Source organism: Microtus pennsylvanicus, chromosome 1 (assembly GCF_037038515.1).
Source record: "Microtus pennsylvanicus isolate mMicPen1 chromosome 1, mMicPen1.hap1, whole genome shotgun sequence".
NCBI lineage: Eukaryota > Metazoa > Chordata > Mammalia > Rodentia > Cricetidae > Microtus > Microtus pennsylvanicus.
In genome coordinates, this window is record NC_134579.1 from 184,543,727 (window position 1) to 184,561,663 (window position 17,937).

The window sequence follows — 17,937 nt, forward strand, 5'->3', positions numbered from 1 at the left end:
CTTTCTCTCATACTTCCTGCCTTTCTTTTCCTTTCTGCCTACTCCTTTTTTCTTTCCATTCTTTTTTTTGTTTTTTTTAAATCCCCTTCTGTCATTATCTAATTTTATGGGATTATTTCTTCATCTTTAAAGATAAGGAGTGAGATACAATAATACCAATTGTACAGGGTTAAAATTAAATGAGTTACTATCAAGAGCCTGAAACTGTCTCATCATTGTTACCAATTTTTATAATGTGAGAGAAATATAAAAACAAAGCCTACAGTTTTCTGACTTTCTAAGGAGGACACAATCTGATTGGGAAAGGAGAAGATTTCAAATTAGAAAGTTAAACAGTTTCTCTACAAATCATGTTCCTTCCCATAAGGGGTTAATATCTCCATTCAGTGCTGTCATGGACTGGTGGATGATGCCATGCTAGGTGTCTTTAGGCAGAATGTGCCAAGGTCCTATGTTGTCTTGGATTTTTTTTTAATTTCTTATCAATTATAGTCCCCAGCAGCAGCCGTTAAATTTTTTGATCTTTCTCAAATCACAATAGCAGCATACCACCCAGGGTAAAACATGCATTAAAATAAAGTTTTCAGCCTGTATGCCCAGATTTAATTTCTGCTCCCAACACCACCTTTCAGACATTATCTACAAAAGAGGATAACAGCATTTCTACCTCACAGTGTTTCTATTCTTGGTGGTGGAAAAAAAGTAAATTTAAATAATTATACTATAGAAAGAATGGAGGATGTAGACTTAGCCCTGAGTCCTGAGAATCCAACTTAGGGCTGCATGTCTTGACAAAACTTTGCATTTTATCTCCTTGTTAGTGAATGTGTTTTGATGATAATTGCTGAGACACAGAATTTGAAAATATCAAATGAAATAATGTATCTCAAGTGATTTGTAAAATATGTAACACAACAGAAAGGTCACTTGCTATTATAGTCCTACCCTCACATAAAAGGATTACAGACCCGCAGTGGGAGAATTCAGTCTGTCATCTCTCTCCTGTCTATAAACTGATTTACAGTAGTATATAGTAAAGCAGAAACGTGGAAGATGAGGATATTAGAATAATTATATTATCTCAAACTAAAACAATGGCTATAAGCCAGATTCATTTTAAAGGAGACTTTCTAGGTCACTTCGACAGTCTGATCTTGTCCGTTCTTGCTCCTGCTTGCCACTCTGGTAACCAATCCAGTGGACAGAGCCAAGTTCACCATGAAGAGAAGTTTGTTCCTATCATACTCTCACTTGTAAGAAATCTGAAAGTAGACAGGAACCATTTTTTTTTCTGACAATTGCTTAGATTTTAGAATGCAAATTGATATGAAAACCTTTACTTTGGGGCATTTATCATCCATTCTTTTGGAAATACCACAGGTTTAATACAAACGTGATTGTTTTTACATTGAATTGCAGATCCGCTGAACCAATTATTTAGTTGATGTGATTAACTGAGGAATTTGGAATCACACAGAGAAGTTCCTCGGACATTAAAACAAATCATTCATCATTTGAACAGACAAAAATGGAGTTTTATTTCATTTCTTTCTAAAAAGTATAAGCTAAGCAAATGACCTTCACTAGAAGGAATACACATCTCCAAAACTCACCTGCCACTCCAGCTAAAAAAATAAAAATATTGCCATAAAGTCAACTGTTTGAGAAGATTAAAATGAAGGAAAATTTCTATTTTTACCTATTTTGTAGACATCAAGCTGCAATATATCTAAAACTGATTTAAATTATTTTATAAAATTGGTATTTCCTAAAACATTAGTAAATCAAAACTACAGCCATCCCACTATCCATGAGAACCAAGAGACAGATTCCTGATGCTAAGTCTGAGACTGAGCTGCTAAACTGTGAGCCAGCATCTTTTAGGGAGGAGTTTCACGACGCCCTCAGTCACTTTTGAGTCCTCTATGGGCTAACTTCTGAACATTTTCAAATGGGTTTTTATCCATGCTTCAATGATGTGCCAACTGTTTGCTTTCCCTTTTTGGCACATTTTGAAATTTAGCTATGGGCTAAGATCAAGTACCAAATAACACGTGTGAACAGCTGCCACCCCCTCTCGTTTGTGGTAATTAATTCATAGTTGGTTATTTTTCAGAGCTAGAGCTAAGCCTTAGGTTTCTGTTCTTGGAGAATATTTTTACCTTTTTAAAATATAATGTTTGAGAGTTGCCACACATTGTCTATAAAGTACAGAATAGCAATCTGAAGAGCATTTCTTTGTTCAAGAAATATTGAGAGTTCACCACACACCCAATATTTCTTAGTGTCTAAAATTATAACAAGATGGAAATGTTAAAAAAAATTCCTGTAATCATGGTACCCATCTGTGGTGCAGGAGGATAATAATCAAAATTTAAAAGGAAAGCATATGCTACTTTATCTGAAAGAAAGAGGCAGAGTCAGCTAAAAGTTTATCATTTCAGGCAAGATGGTTATAGAAGAGACCACTAAAATAGCTCAAGGCTGGTCCACAGGAGGGAATAGGGAGGGTCATCTTAATTTTGGGATAAAGTGTATGACTGGAATTCCTCTTGGGACTTTGAGAAGTAGGAATCCAATGGAACTTGAACAAAGAGATGGGTAAAAATAGAACATTGCTGTGGGATATTCTCAGGGTTTCTTGGACTGACTTAGCATTCAGCAGGTTTCACCTGCCTATTGTATTGAGAGCAAGCATCTTGGAACAATGGTAGAAGAAGAAGAATTAGTTAGCCGATTTAAGAATCCTGGTCATCCATGTGATAGTATGTGCCTGCAATTCCAGCCCTCAGTAGACACAGGCTGGAATTCAAGTCTTGAGCCTCTGAGTTCAAGGTCAGTCTGGGCAATCTAGTAAGACACTATTTAAGAAGGAAAAAGTTCTGAAACAATGGTTGATAATAGCAGATATTTGAATTAACATGATAGCAGTAGTTATGCAAGAGAAAAAGTCATATCCTATAGACTAAAGATAAACCAATAGAATTTGCTGATGCAGTAGGCATGATAGGTGAGAATAAGAAAAATACTCTTCTGTTTCTCTTCTGTATCACTGTTTAAAATGTGGTTCCTAAACATCTCCTATATCAGAATCACAAGAAAAACATGCTTAAGTGGATTATTGGTATAACCAAGAACCAATAATTTTTTTCTAGTGCACAGATTAGAGTACATTTTCTCTATAGGGCTAGATAGTAAACATCTGTTACAGCCACTCAACTTTGCTCCCTTAGCACCAAAGCCTCCATAGACCACATATAAAGGTATCAATGTAGCTATGTCCTAATACAATGCTACGTATAGGTATTGAAATTTAAATTTCATATTATTTTTCCCATACCAGAAAATACTATCTTGTCTTTCCTTCTTAAGGACTTAGAAGTAAGAACAAACATTTGTTAACTTCTGCGCTGTACAGAAATAGGCATTAGGATATATCACCCACAGGTCATAGATTCCAATTCTGCTCTCCAAAATAGGTGCCCCACATCTAAATTTCAATGTTCATATAAGTGATTTCTTTGTGCGCAAGAGTATTCTTGTGATATAGGAATTTATATCCCAATTTAAATCTTAGAGGCAAAATCACAAGTCATGACATTGAGGTAGAGTTCACTCTTAGGTCCTTCTGGTTGCAAAGTCAGCTCACTTGCCACAACACATCCCACTACTAAAAGACCTGTTTTGTTAGTAGTTCATGATCTTGTGGAGACATAGACTAAGGAGAAGGTAAAGTAAAAGAAAAAGAAAAAGATCACTTTGTCCAGAAAGCTGTTGTTTCTTCTCCGTGCAGTGCATTGTGCTGCTCTTTTAATTACCAGTCTGCTGCTGAGAAATCCCATCGGTGAAGGCTGAGGAGTGAAGTTCTCTACAAAGAACAAGCACTGCAGGAAATAAATTAATCTCTAGGGAAGAAGAGGGACAAGCTTGTCAGTGCTCACCAACTGCTAATGGGAAATGATAAGTCAGAATTTGTCAAATGATGCATGACTATAAACTATATAGTTTGTATAGAATATGATGAGAAGAGGCCGAAGGCTTAAAGCATAAAAAGGATAAGGTAGCAAAACCTAGTTATCCTTGTTTGATCAGTACATGTGTGCACATGCTGAAATACCACACCATACCTATGATGATGTATAGAAGACTTTAGTTAGACAAGTAAAAATAGAATTGTTTTTAGCATATAACCCAACAATAATAAAAACCAGATGTTGGTTGTCAGTTTTAAGTTATCGAACATTTTAAATGATAGGTTTTCTAGTATGGGGATTAAATACTCTTACTGATGAACAGCACTGTGTTGGTATTTCATTAAAATTGAGAAGCAAAGATATGTTTCATCAGAGGAGGAGTGGATGAGGTGGGGCAGAGGAGAGGTTGGCAGGGAGTGGCTTAGAAGAGAAGAGGAAGGAGAAACTGTGGTTGGGATGTAAAATAAATAAATATAAAAAATATTTTTAATGATGTTAATATCTGAAGTAAAACCTCCAGACACAGTATAACAAAGTAGTCAACCAAGGTGTTAAATACAAAATCCCTAATTTATCTACTTCTTAAAATAATCCTTATAAGGAACTCATTTGTGCCCTATTTCTCATCATGCAAGTGAAACTTAGTTTAGGTTACTCGTTTAAGCCAAACCAATGTCCATACAAATACTTCTTTAGATACTTTCTTATCCAGTCTTTATTGTCAGGGTTCCACCTTGGCCTTAGAGGAGAACTTTCCCATAGGGTTTCATTCTTTTCAGCTGCTATTTTAGTCCACCCACCAAAGTGAGAATTCAATGTAAAGAACAACCCAAATGAGTCTTACTCTGTAAAAGAAGATTGCTCATTTGTTTCCAGCCGCCCAGACCCAAATCATCACACAGAAACTGTATTAATTACGAAACTGCTTGGCCTAGTAGCTCAGGATTTTTATTAATTAACTCTTACATCTTGACTTAACCCATTTCTATTAATCTATGTATTGGTATGAGGCTGTGGCTTACTGATAAGGATCTGGCGTCTGTCTCCTTCTGCAGCTACATGCATCTCTTTGACTCTGCCTACTCTCTCTATATATATCTCTGTTTGGATTGCCCACCTGACTTTACTATGCTAAGCCATTGGCAGAGTAAATAGCTTCTTTATTAAACAATAGTAATAAAACATTTTCATAGCATGCAGAGGAGAATCCCACATCATTATTCTGATATGCGACTCTTTGGGGCCTACTACTTCAATGTTCTATCAATAGAGGGTGTTGCATCATAATTGCTCAAAACTGATGGGCATGAAGCTTGTCTTTAAGGCTGGCGAAGAAAGTGAAACTTGGAGACTGGAAATAACTTGTGCACACGCTGTTCATTTAGGTTTGGGCAGGGCTTAGACTAGAAAGCAAGGCACTTGTGTTTTGTTTTCTGGATTTGAACTTCTCTCCTTGGTTAGTGGTCTAATTTATAAAGGACAAGTAATGACAGATTTCATCTAACCATTTGGGATAATTCAAGGAACATAGCTGAGGAATCTAAAGGAAAAAATTACATTAAAGATCATGAATCAAGAAAGCATAACCATTATTTAATTGGCAACATCTATGCATTCCACGAAGATTTCAGCTTCCAGGGGGACACACAAGGAAGAAAGAAGAAATAGGTCCCTGTGCATCCAGAAAATTTACCAGAAGCAATCATAGCAATTAATATGGAATGAAGATAATAACAAGTTCCTCCTCCAAAGTAAATATTAATCTTCTTATCCTGAATGTCTTTGCTCTGGGTCCAAAGAGGCCTCCTTTTCCATAGTCACAGCTACATGCAATGATTGACAGATGCAGAGAGTACAGCAAACTGCCCCAACTCAGGGCACCTCATGCCCATTCGAGAGCTCCCTGAGATATACCCTGCCATCTTTGTAGTGATTATATCAGGATTCATCTTCTCCCTCTGCCCAAGCCTGTGTCTGTCACTCTGCCTTGAGTGTTTTTCCTGAGAACACTCCCCAATCAATTTGCATTGTGCAAATCAGCTCAGGGATTTGGGTGGGCAAAAAAACCTGTTTAATGCAAATGTTTCCACTTAACACCTGTCAGCTACTTAAAATAGCTCTCAAGCTGATTAAACAGCAGAGCACTGTGCTCTTGTTTAGCCACCACTGCCAAGGAGGAAGAGGACATCAGGGATCCAGTTAACGTCATCATAGCAATGTTTCTTATACTCAGGAACTAGTGACGGAGCTAAGGAGGGTTTCTCATCCCATCCCTTGTCCGTAGCTATAAAAGTCCAAAGATGTCCAATTCTCAAAGAGACAATAACTAAGCCTCAATGCCCACAGGAGCCACAACATGAGGACTTCTCAGAGGTCCTGCTGGAAAATAAAGTTTTCTTAGGAATCAACTCATGGGGTCAGTAGTTTCTTGTAGCACCGACATAGTTGGAGTCTACTATGTGTTAAATTAACTTTGACCTCTTTTATCTAATGAGCTCTTCAGCGTTGCCTATGGGGTAGAGTACATATGGACCCAACGTGACAAATACAGAGAATTTAGCAAATTGCTCATGGCACACTACGAGTAAGTGGAGCAGCAAGTTTTTAAATCCAGCAGTCAGCATTAAGACTGCAGAGGTCTGAACTTTACCCTCACACTATACATACATGGTACTTTCAGAGAGCTGTGCTCTTATTTATAGACAAAACATGCAGAGTTAACGATGATGTTGCTGAAAGATGATGAGAGAATCACCAAGCTACTAGAGTAAATTTAGTGCCCACAGAAGGTCATCTAGGAGGTCCACAAAGCACTCCCAGCAGCATCTTAGAAAAAAGAGCTAGAGCTGGCAATATTGTCCAGAGTCAGTTTCTCTGAGTCTGACTATAGTGGATTCCATTGCTATTGCATAGTTCCTGTTTGGCTACATGGAAAAACCCTTCTAATTGTTTACAATGACTATCTAACTCAATAATATACTTTATCATCAGATATATATATATATATACATATATATAGATAGATAGATATAGATATATATCAGTAAAGGCTCAATTTCCTGTATCTGATGCACAAAGCTAGGTATCCTGGAGACACAAAATGAGAATAGTTCTAAGACTTGAGTGGTGAGGCAGAAGGATTGTAAGTTCAAGGTCAGCTAGGCTATGTGGCAATACCCTGTCTCAAAGAAAGAAGAAAAAGGAGTCGGGAAAGTGACTTAGAAGGGACCTCATTTGCTCCTCCTGAACTCAGAAGAGGTTACTGTATATTCAGAGAAAAGCAATCTACACGGGGTGAGTGTGAGTCCAACTGGCCAGTTTATTTTTAAATAAGGGTATGTATACTATATGAAATAAAACAAAATTGGCCAAGTTTCCTTTGTCGTCTACTTTCCTTTTTTATTTTTATGTATAGAACTGTCACACCATGATAGTACATACTGAAGATTCCAACTTGGTTGTCTTTGAAGGTGGAAAAGCAAATAAGAATACTCTGTGGACTCTATAGTGGGTAATTTTCAAGCTAATGCATGTTGAAATTGACCCCTAAAAGGAAATTTCACTTTAGTCTGTTGTAGGAAGCTAGGAAGTCTCACTCGCCTAGACCTATTATTTTAATCCGAGGCTCCTTTTCTTCTTAAAGCCATCATTTATGAGCACAGTGTAAGACTGGTTGCTTCCCTGGCTTATGAAATACTCTGCATTATTCACTCAGGGCACAGCTGGGGCAACCGCTGTACTGTCCCAGAAACGCACACGCTGGGAAGATTAGATACCCAAGTTCCCTGTGATTGAAACAAAAAACTTTGATCTTAGGAATTGTGTTATCTGATACTTTGTAGGATCCATAATCTTAAAGAAAAAAAAATAGTTTCCAATGAATTAATAATGGCTTGAGTCCCAACCCGCTACACCAATTTTCACTGCAGCGGCTGTGTCTTTTATAGTCACACTTGATTAGTGTTTGAAATGTGCAGGAATTGCAATATGCATGGCTTTCAAAGCCCTTTACAGAATTTCATTTTATCACTCGGAGAGAGTCAATGAAAACGTAATAAGAAAAGCTCTATGGGATATTTTTATAGAAGTGTCAGAAGCCAGTAAGCTAACTACTTGAAAGAACTCAGATGGTACAGACAGGGTTGGGAGCAGAAACACTTCAGAGACTTTAGATCCAGTAGTTTGTCTTTTATATGTCCTTGGAGAAAAAAAAAATCATATGCACTACAATATAAAATAAGGAAGGGAGGGAGGAACAAACCATATGCTTAAGAATAATTAATTTCAATTTTCCTATGAACTAAATGTGAAGTTTTGAAGATAAGTGTCATAAGAACCGAGCTGATTTGCTGTGTCTAAAATATTGCCAAAAAAGGAGAAAATCCTCATTTCCCTTGCAAAGACATGCCAGAGTCCCACCATATGGAAGTGAGTCTGGTTACTTAGTTGATTGTGATTAGTCCCGCACAACTTCATTTGATCTTGTTTTGCCTTCAACAAAGATGGAAAATGCCACATCACCTTCCCTAAAAACTAAACCATCATAATTCAAGACTGCATTTGATTAGTAATATAATTTTTAATATTTTTACTAATTCTTTGTGACTTTATAGTATGTATTTTACCACATTCGCCCACAATTCGTTCCTTTAATTCTTTCCAGATAATCTCTACATCCCTACTCACTCCAAATTGATGTCTTTTTCTTTTTTTCCATTTTTAAATTTATTTTCAGAGTAACCCATTGACTCCAATTTGTTCTGTGCATTTAGTCCTGGGTATGGAACCGTCCAGTGGAGGGTAGGGTGGTCGATCTACGAGAAGCTATGCCCTTAAAGAAAACTAATTCTTCCTCCTCCAGAAGTTATCATCTGTCCAAGGCTTGATGAACCTCTTTCTCTGCATGCTAAACTGAAGATGAGCTTGGTCCTTGTGCAGCTCTTGTACAGACAGGAACCACCACTGTGAGTTTACAAGCACAGTCACACTGTCATGTCCAGAAGACACCTGCTCTGATCCTCTCCAACCTCTGGGTCTCACCATCCTTAATCTCCATGATGATCTCTGAGCTTCCTAACAAAAGACATGGATATCTCATTTGTGTCTGAGTCCTCCTCAGTCACTTATTTTCTGCATGTTGACTATGAGTTTCTGTGTTTAGCCATCATACACTGAATGAAGAAACTTCTCTGTGGTAAGGTCTGAGCATTGGTTGAAACTAAGTTACCATCAGCTCTTTCAACCCATAAAAAACTTTCTTATTCATCTACTGAAAATATAGAATATTGTGATTGGGGCTAGGGAGACGGCTGTCAGAAAATTTTCTTCTGCAAGGCATGAGGACCTGAGTTTAGAGTCCGGGCAGCCATAAAGAAAGGCAGGAACATTGATGTGCTTGAGTAACTCCAGAGTTGGAGACGGCAGAGACAGGAAGGTCCCTGGCTAGCCAGCCAGCCTGGATGAATTGATGAGATCCAGGTACAGAGAGAGAGACCCTGCCTCATAAAGTAAGTTGGAGAACTCCAGGGACTTTTTAGTGTTTGAGTACTTGAGTGTTGTTCTCATAGAGGACTCAGGTTCTCTCAATACCTATAGGGTGAATATAATTCTCTGTACTTCCAGTCTCTGGAGAGACTCTTTCTTCTAGCCTTCCAGAATTCTGAATGCATGTGATACACAGATAAACATGCAGGCAAAACCGATTTACATAAAATAAAAAGATATGTCTTGAAAAAGAAAAATAAAGCAAAGCCCCAGGGAGATCTGCAGCATTGGCCTCCGGTTTCTACACATGCGCTGTGTATTCCAAACAATATGGAAGCAAGAAATTCTGCATCGTCCCCTTGTCAGGTAGGTAACAATAGTGGATGGCTTAACTGACCTGCAATCGCCTTGTTGCTTGCTACTCCAGTGGCCCCTGCTTGTTCTTCTGCCTCTCCACATCACCCAGATCATTTCGAAAACCCACTGGTATTCTTGAATCCAGGCCACCTTGAGCTGGGCGAAGTTTCTTGACTCTGTCTCCATGGTGACTCTGAAATGGCAAGCACATGTAAATTATCAGCCCCAAATAAATGCCTGTTAGAGAAATGACAAGGGTAAACATTTATGATATGGCAAGCCACTACTCTGTGTCTCAAAGAGAAGTCTCTATACACCAAATCAAGCTATAAATTGTGTTTATTGATATAGTTTAGGAATCTAGGTGTGAGAGTTCTGAGGTAGCCAAGTGATTGGAATAAAAAGGTTGTTTAGCTTGGGGTTTTGTGGGACTTCTAACAGTGAGAGCAGGGACACTCTTACCCAGTTGTTATCTTGATAATCAAGCAACACATTACTCTGTCATTTATTATATAATTAAAAATCAATTCTGCATTGGTTTTATTCTTCTTTAAAATTGATTTTTATTTTAAAATTTTATACGTACAAGTGCTTTGTCTGTATGTATGTGTGTATATCACCTGCATGCCTGGTACCCAAGAAGACCAGAAGATGGCATTGGATCCCCTAGAGCTAGAGTTACAGACAGTTGTGAGAGTTTACATGGGTACTAGAAATCAAACCCAGGTTCTCTGCAAGAGCAACACCTTCTTTTTACCACTAAACCGTATCTCCAGCCCCATTTATCTCTATGCTTTATTTAGAAGAAAATTTAATATCTGCTCTAAATTTATATGTATTTTAGTCAGTAGTTTAAAATTTTGACAAAGTCATTTGTCCAACTTAAGGATATGACTCATCATAGTGATTAATTATTAAGGCACACATCAATGGTCCCCTGTAACTCACATAGGATATATCATGATGTTTGACATTATACTGACACATTGTATACTTCAAAAGATACATCAGTTATAATCCCACACTCAAAGCCTAAGGGGGAAATTAAACTTTAGACCTTAGCTTCATAATCAAATCCAGACTAGAAACTTAAGAGTTTGAATGTGGTTATGAAATATTAGCAGATTTGTAGTTAAAATTACCCAGCCAAATTTGGCCATTTACACTAGCAAATGTAGCGCCAAGGACAATACATTGAGTTTGTCTCTAAAGTTCCTCATACATATTATGTATAGAATTTAACACATTAAATCTTGGTTTTATAGAACAAAAGGCTTATGAATCTTGGGAAGTATATATAAAGAAATGAGAGGTCAGTATGATGACCTGATTCACCCAAGTTAACAAAGAAAAAAGGGTGCAGCTATAACTCCTGGCCACCACCACCATAATCTTTACGTCATTCTGTAATTCATTTGTCCTGTCTGTCTGCACAGAATAGTGACCTCACTGAAGGTTACAGATCAGTTGTGTCCTTGTTATCAATGTCCATTGCATGCAGTTTTACCAGGCCCTATTGCTTTAACTTTTCACATACCCACATGGCTTCCTTTTGAATCAACAGGATATTGACACATCTGGAGGGTGAACAATCCACACTATTGTTTATTTTCTCAGGTTTGCATTCCCATGAAGTGATGAGAACATATGTAGCATAGCATGAGAGAAGCTGACCATGAGCTTCCGTTTACCTAGGGTACCAGTTGTGTAAGCTGAGGTGAAGCACATCTATAGGAGTCCAGTTGAGACCAAGAGAAACCAGATCAAGCAGGTTCAACCCCACAGCTTCATGAATCAATTAAATGTGATTTAAATTGTATGCCATGATTTTTTTCCAGGTAGTCAAGCAACATCGTGTGGTGATGACTGTTTCATCCTAAAAATCTATCCCAGACACTGTTGTGTGGCAATGCAAATATACAACAGCCTCAGACTGTCAAATACAACGTCTCAATATGTTTATGTAGAGGATTAAAATAATGCGGTGAGTCATTTATAGATAATTCTCAAGTCCCTTTTCTAAAATCAAAGGATGGAAGCTAAGTAATACTGCCAAGGACTTCTCAAAAGACCACTTGAATTCTGATAGTAAATGCAACTATTTAGCATCGTACGGCTTAAATTAATTCGCTCACAAGCTACAAAATATACACTCATGGCATATTATGAAATTTTAAATCTGTGTCAAGGCAGTATCATCACACAGTTTTTGAAATGATGAAGATTCAACATAGCCTCTTGATTTGTAATTACATGCTTTTGGAAAATATATAATGCTAAAAAATATAATGCTAAGATAGATGTTAAATCATAGTTTCTCAGTAGTGAAAAATAAACTAGATTAATAGAAAAATAGTTTAATGACTTTCTTCATACCAAATTCAACTGATAACAGGAAAACATCGAGGGACCCCTGGGATGACAGAGGATAAAGGCACTTGTTGCAAAGCATGATGACCTGAGTTTGGTCCCTGGGATCCACAAGTTTTTATTTGACGACTTTACATTTGACTCATTCACAAACCACAAACAACTAAGAAAACTGAACTCTGTAATTCCTCTGGCCTCCATGTTTGCACTGTGTATGCTCCATTCCCGCTCCTTCTCTGGTACCCATACAATACAAAATGAAACAAAACATATCTCCAATGCTTTAAGAAAACGAATAAATAAAAATGATGGTGAAAATCAGGCAGTTTGTGGAAATTATGAATACTATACTATACTCCAAATTCTAAAGAAGAGACTTTAGACATTCTTAGTTTGAGATCTTTGTCATGAAGTCACAGTGGAAAAAAAAAACAACTGATCATGATGGTCTAGTGTTTATGTAAAAACAAAAAAACCTGCACTTCTTGGTGCAAACATTTGTAGAAGTGGATATTTTAGAAACCCAACAGCATTTCATAAATTAATAACTTCCTTCTACTGAAAGAACTTCCTAAGGAGAGTCTCCTCTAGTAGAGCCCTGTGGGGTTTTCTAAGGCTTTACTTTACTCATAAGTAGGTCCTGACCCCAGTCCCCAACCTCAAACAAAGGAGATGCATGTCCCGTAAGTCACTAACCCAATCCCATCTTCTCATCCCTTTTTCCTGAGTTTGGATTATCAGGAGTCTGGGTTCCCATATCTTAAATTACAATTTATTTTCTGCTACAATAAAATTCCCACAGTGATTTCTCCATTGCCCAGTTGCCATCTGTCAACTTTTAATTCTCTCATTTCCCAAGTCCCCTCTTATGGTTCTCAAATGCTTTTACTCTGAATTTCCCTTTTGCTTCACGGATCACAGACTTCACTCCGCTACATATTCAGCTTTCATTTAGAGCACGGCTTCTACCTTTGTGTGTTGACTAGAAGGGCTACTAGAGACTCACTTACTCTGTAAATGGTGATAGCTGTATTCCAGTTATCCCTGGGTTGATGGTCCACTTCCCCTGAATTCTGGGCACCACATCCTTACTTCCTACTGTTTTTGTGCTTACCATCTTGTTATATACTATGTCTCTTACTGTTGCTATTACTTGTCCGCTAACCTGTGGTTAGCATGAATCCTGGACTGATGTTGTCTCATCCAGTCTTAGTGTGGAGAAAATTCTGAGTAATAGTCACATCTAGGAAAACTCCTCATTTAACATCCCAACTGTATCTCTATGTTACTATCAAACTTTTCTCTGCCTCAGGCATTCATTTTATCCATCAAATACGCATTTCAAATTCTGAGTTTTTAAGTCGGCTAAATATTGCAGTCATTGAAGATATATTATTTTATAGTATCCTATATATCTCTAATTCAATATCCACTGGTCTACAAGTGAAAATTATGATCATATTAGGTAAAGTGAGAATCAAGAACTGTGTGAACACAGAACCTTGGGTTTTGAGAGAATTGCCTGATAACCGACATAAAAAGGGGGTCGCTGGTTGGCACTGCTTGGATATCCAACCTTCGAACTGAAGGTGGAGATCCAGAGGAAACTGATAAAATTTGTGCAAAGAGTCGGTGAACTGGCACAGATTTGGAATGCCATGCATCCGGTCTGTGTTAAAACTCTTTGTTACACAATCAAAAGAAATAATTTGTTCTGAGGGATTTCCAATGAACTAGTCATAAAAAATCCTGGCCAATGGTATTAAAGGGCCATTGCATTACTTTCGATGCTATTCTTCTTATGTTTTAAACACAAATTCTTAGTTTTAATTGTGTATGTGTCAGCAGGTTGTATATCCATGCCGTAATATCTGGGGACAGAAGGGAACACCCTGATTGGACATCTTACTTTGTAAAAGAGCCATCCTTTCCAAACTGATTTGTTTTCTAAAGAAATCAGCTCCTCAATGTTCCTAAACCAGTGCTCTGCCCCAACATCTGAACTAGTTCTCTTCAGAAAGTCAGTTTAACTGGTAACTCTGAGGAAATGTCCAGCGTTATTCAGGGATTTCTTAGCTAACTTTCTTCCCGTGGTTTCTCAGCTTTTGTGCTCTCATGGAGTGGAACCACCGTCCTGAGAAATCCTAGGTTTGCTACAGTAACACTAATTCTGGGACTGAGCACTACATGCTCCCAGAACACCCACAGGATACTGAAGCTGACAGTTCCTGTCCCGACTGCCACAGAATTCTCGAGAAGTAGATGCAGGCCTTGGAGCAGACTTCCTTCATTCTCTGTATGTGAGGGCTTCTTTTGGTTTCCCTTATGTTTTGAATGGTGATAATAATTTAATGATAAATGATATTATTATTTTTTTAAATGCTAGTAAGAATACGGAAGTCCTAAGAGTAATTTTTCTTCTTTGTCATGTGCCTTTATTTGTGTGTTCTCTTTGGTCACATGGCTTCAGCACAATAAGCAATTTAGGTCATCAAGTGAATTTAAAAAGCAAGACATTTCTCATTATGCACTGTAAGACTCTAATTTAATTTGATACTTCTAGGGAAAGTACTAAGCAAGAAAGAACACAGACTATGAAAATTAATCTAGATCCGACCATCCACACTGTCCCCTCTGCCAGACAACATCCTAAGGTTTCACACGATTATTCACATATGGTCACAGAAGCCATTCTCTGCCCAGAATGTATTCCTTTTCATACCTAGGGAGAGGGGTACATCCAGCTGCTACTCCTGATTTTAAAAAGGTGTCGCTTTGCACCTTTATGCTCCTTTCTGTTGTTTTTAGCCTTCTATTGCTCCTGAAAGTCTGTTTGGGTCCACACACAATGGGCCTTCTCCATTGCCCCACCAGAAGCTGAGTTCCAACTTTTCCACAGCCTCAGGACTCTGGGCCACCATCACTCACCCTCCAGGCCCTGGGCTCCTCACTTTGACCACACCAGCTGGTCCCTAACCCACAGCTGATGAGGAACTCCATCAGCAGCGGAGGTTGCATAGATCTTGACACTGAGATCTTCTTGGGCCCAGATTGTTTGACAGATAGTCCAGTCTGTCCATTTGGTTAGACACATAATAGGGCTTCTATCTCTCCATTCCTTTCTCTTGGATCGAAGAATCAACAGTTGATCTTTAGAAAATGAATATATAAGTACTTATTTACTATATTGCCCTGATAAGAGATGATTGCCCTCATTCCAGCCCTTCAAGGACTACCTCTTCCTCTCAATCTGATTGCCATTATATCAAAGCAGAGCCATCTCGGTTGAAGCCATGCTTAGAAAACCTTATCACATATCATATATTAAACATCTTACCGTGTTCTCTTGGATAAAACCTTTCAACTTGCTGTTAAGACTGTTTTAAATCCCCATTTTCAAAGACACATTTCAAGAGCATATTTTATATATCTGGCCAGTTCAATTCATCCCTCTGCACTCCTCTAAAATTCCATGAATTCAGCTGAAGATGGTGTTAAGTATTAGAAGCACTGCTTAACCAAAATATTTCTGTCTTAAAATAAGAATAGAATGGATAGCTAATTTATACCACTGTTATTCTGAGATGAGCGAGAAGCCCTGCAGTCTTCAAAGATGTTTTTCCTGTTACACCACATACTAGAAACATTTGCACAAAAATTGGCTGTTTTCCAGCTAATGTGGCAAGCACCTGTCCTGCAGACGCCAAGGTTGGCTTACTCAAGGTGTTGATGTCATGAACTCCACAATGGTTCTTGGTGCATAGGCAAATCTTTTTCGTTCTTCATTATGTTACTCTCCTGCAAATCTTAAAGGAATTGGTTTGCAGGGTTATGGTCTACAAGTTTCATTGTTTCTGTTTTAATGGAAAAATCACAGCTCTCAGGTTCTGGAAGGGTAATTGGTGCCTAAATGGCAGACAAAATCATCTTATTTCGAAATAAAAAAAAAACAGAAAGTACGACGGTATGAAAATAATGTGACCCTGTTTTGGTTAAATTAGTCTGGGTGCAATTAGTTTTGAATTAGGGGCCATATGAAGAGCATTTAAACAGTGTCCAGCAGAGCCGTCCTTGCTGCAGATGCCAGATGGGAGCTGCAGTGGACCATTTAACAGGTCTGTAGCAAGCAAAATTATTTTGAATTTGTTTCTTAAAAATTACATTTTAAATCAGCTCAATTTTCTGAGGACTAAAACTCATGCTTTCACAGGAACCTTTAAGAAGTAAAGAATATGCCAACTTGGTCTAAAACGGTGTCACTTAGTCGACTGAGCTGGGAACGGTTCTGATGAGTCTGATTCAAGCGTTCACACTGTAGAAATGTAAGTGGCATCCCTGCACTAAAATGTTGCCAAAACTAAAAAGCTTGTGTGTCTATGAAGAAGTGGCCAACATAGGGCACTGTGCAAGCTGCTGTCTATCACCTCACTCTGTCTATCCCAACAACATCCTGCCACTTGCTGCTCTTCCGACTGCTTCTTGCCCACAGCGGTTGTTGCTGTCTTCATTGTTTGCTTATGGGACAGGGTCACACAGATTGCGGTCTGGTCTTGAATTCGGTATGTAGCCACTGATGACTTTGATCTCCAAATCCTCCTGACTCTATCTCACAGGTCCTTAGATTGCAGGACCTGCAACTATGAACTATGTTTGGTTCATGTGGTACTGTGGACTGACCTGGGGTGTCTTATGGGCTAGAAAAGAACTCTACCAACTAAGCAACATCATCCCACAAATTGATTCTTGATAATATTTATAAATATTTTAACGTGAAATTTATTTCTAATGGGTTGGAAAACACAAGTTGTCTACATTGACAATATTTGTGATGTTCCATACATGCTATATATTGTGAGCTGTTGAAATGATTGCTAGGCCCCGTTATGAAACACTTTCTCCAAATTATAGCTGAATCCCAGGCAAAGCCTTTCTTTTCCAGGTCACCCCCACACTGTGTGGCATTCTTAGCTCTTGACTCTCCCTTTCTGTCTTTCTACCAATAGAACTGGAAAGGGTCCTGCATTCATATCTCTGTTCAATTCCTTTTCTTGTTTGTTTTTAACCCCTTGTTTCTATGGAATATAGTCATTATTCCCTTTTGGAATGCCCCATCCTCAAAATCGACTCTGCTCAAACACGCTCTGCCAACACTGTCCTTCCCCCTCCATCCTGAAACCTTCTCTGCCTTCTCCTGACCTCACTTCCCCTTCCAGGCTGCCTTTGAAGCCCTATGCCAACAGCTGAATTGTGGTGATTACAAACAAGATCCTCAGTTTCTGCTCATCCATTATTTGCCAGCTCCTACATTTTTCTCTCACCAATTCCCAACGTTTTGCAATTCACTACTTGTCTCTGATATAAATTAATGTCCCTGCTGACAACTCAGTTATCTCAGGATCTGTTTGATACCAGGCCCTTTCCTCTTATCTGACATGTGATCTCTGCAGTCTAGAAATCCATGAACTTATGAAACTCCCTAACCACTTCATCAACTGCGACAGGGCTAGGTGAAACCTGATTCTCCATCTCTTATCTTCACTGCTATCCTGCAGATCTGTCTTCTGGATAGTCATGGCCTCTTGAACTGTCAGCTGTGATACCAAAAGGAGTTCTGCTCAAAATCAAACCTGATGTGTTTCTGTCATGTGTGGTGGGGCTCTCAAGGCTGGTTCCTTCCTCGAGATTTATAATTGTTCATGGTTACTAGGGGAGAGAGGGTTGCTGGGAACTTGACCGTTCCCAAGGAAATATG

The 17,937-nt window shown here is 38.4% G+C and overlaps 1 protein-coding gene across 1 annotated transcript in view; it reads right to left on the bottom strand.

The window, feature by feature from the left end:
• Themis (thymocyte selection associated) overlaps positions 1–17,937 on the bottom strand; it is a 187,381-nt gene that overhangs the window by 2,679 nt on the left and 166,765 nt on the right. Inside the window, exon 5 of the mRNA XM_075946736.1 lies at positions 9,856–10,008. Coding sequence (XP_075802851.1) covers positions 9,877–10,008 — 132 coding nt within the window. The 3' untranslated portion in view covers positions 9,856–9,876. The remainder of the gene's footprint in view (positions 1–9,855; positions 10,009–17,937) is intronic.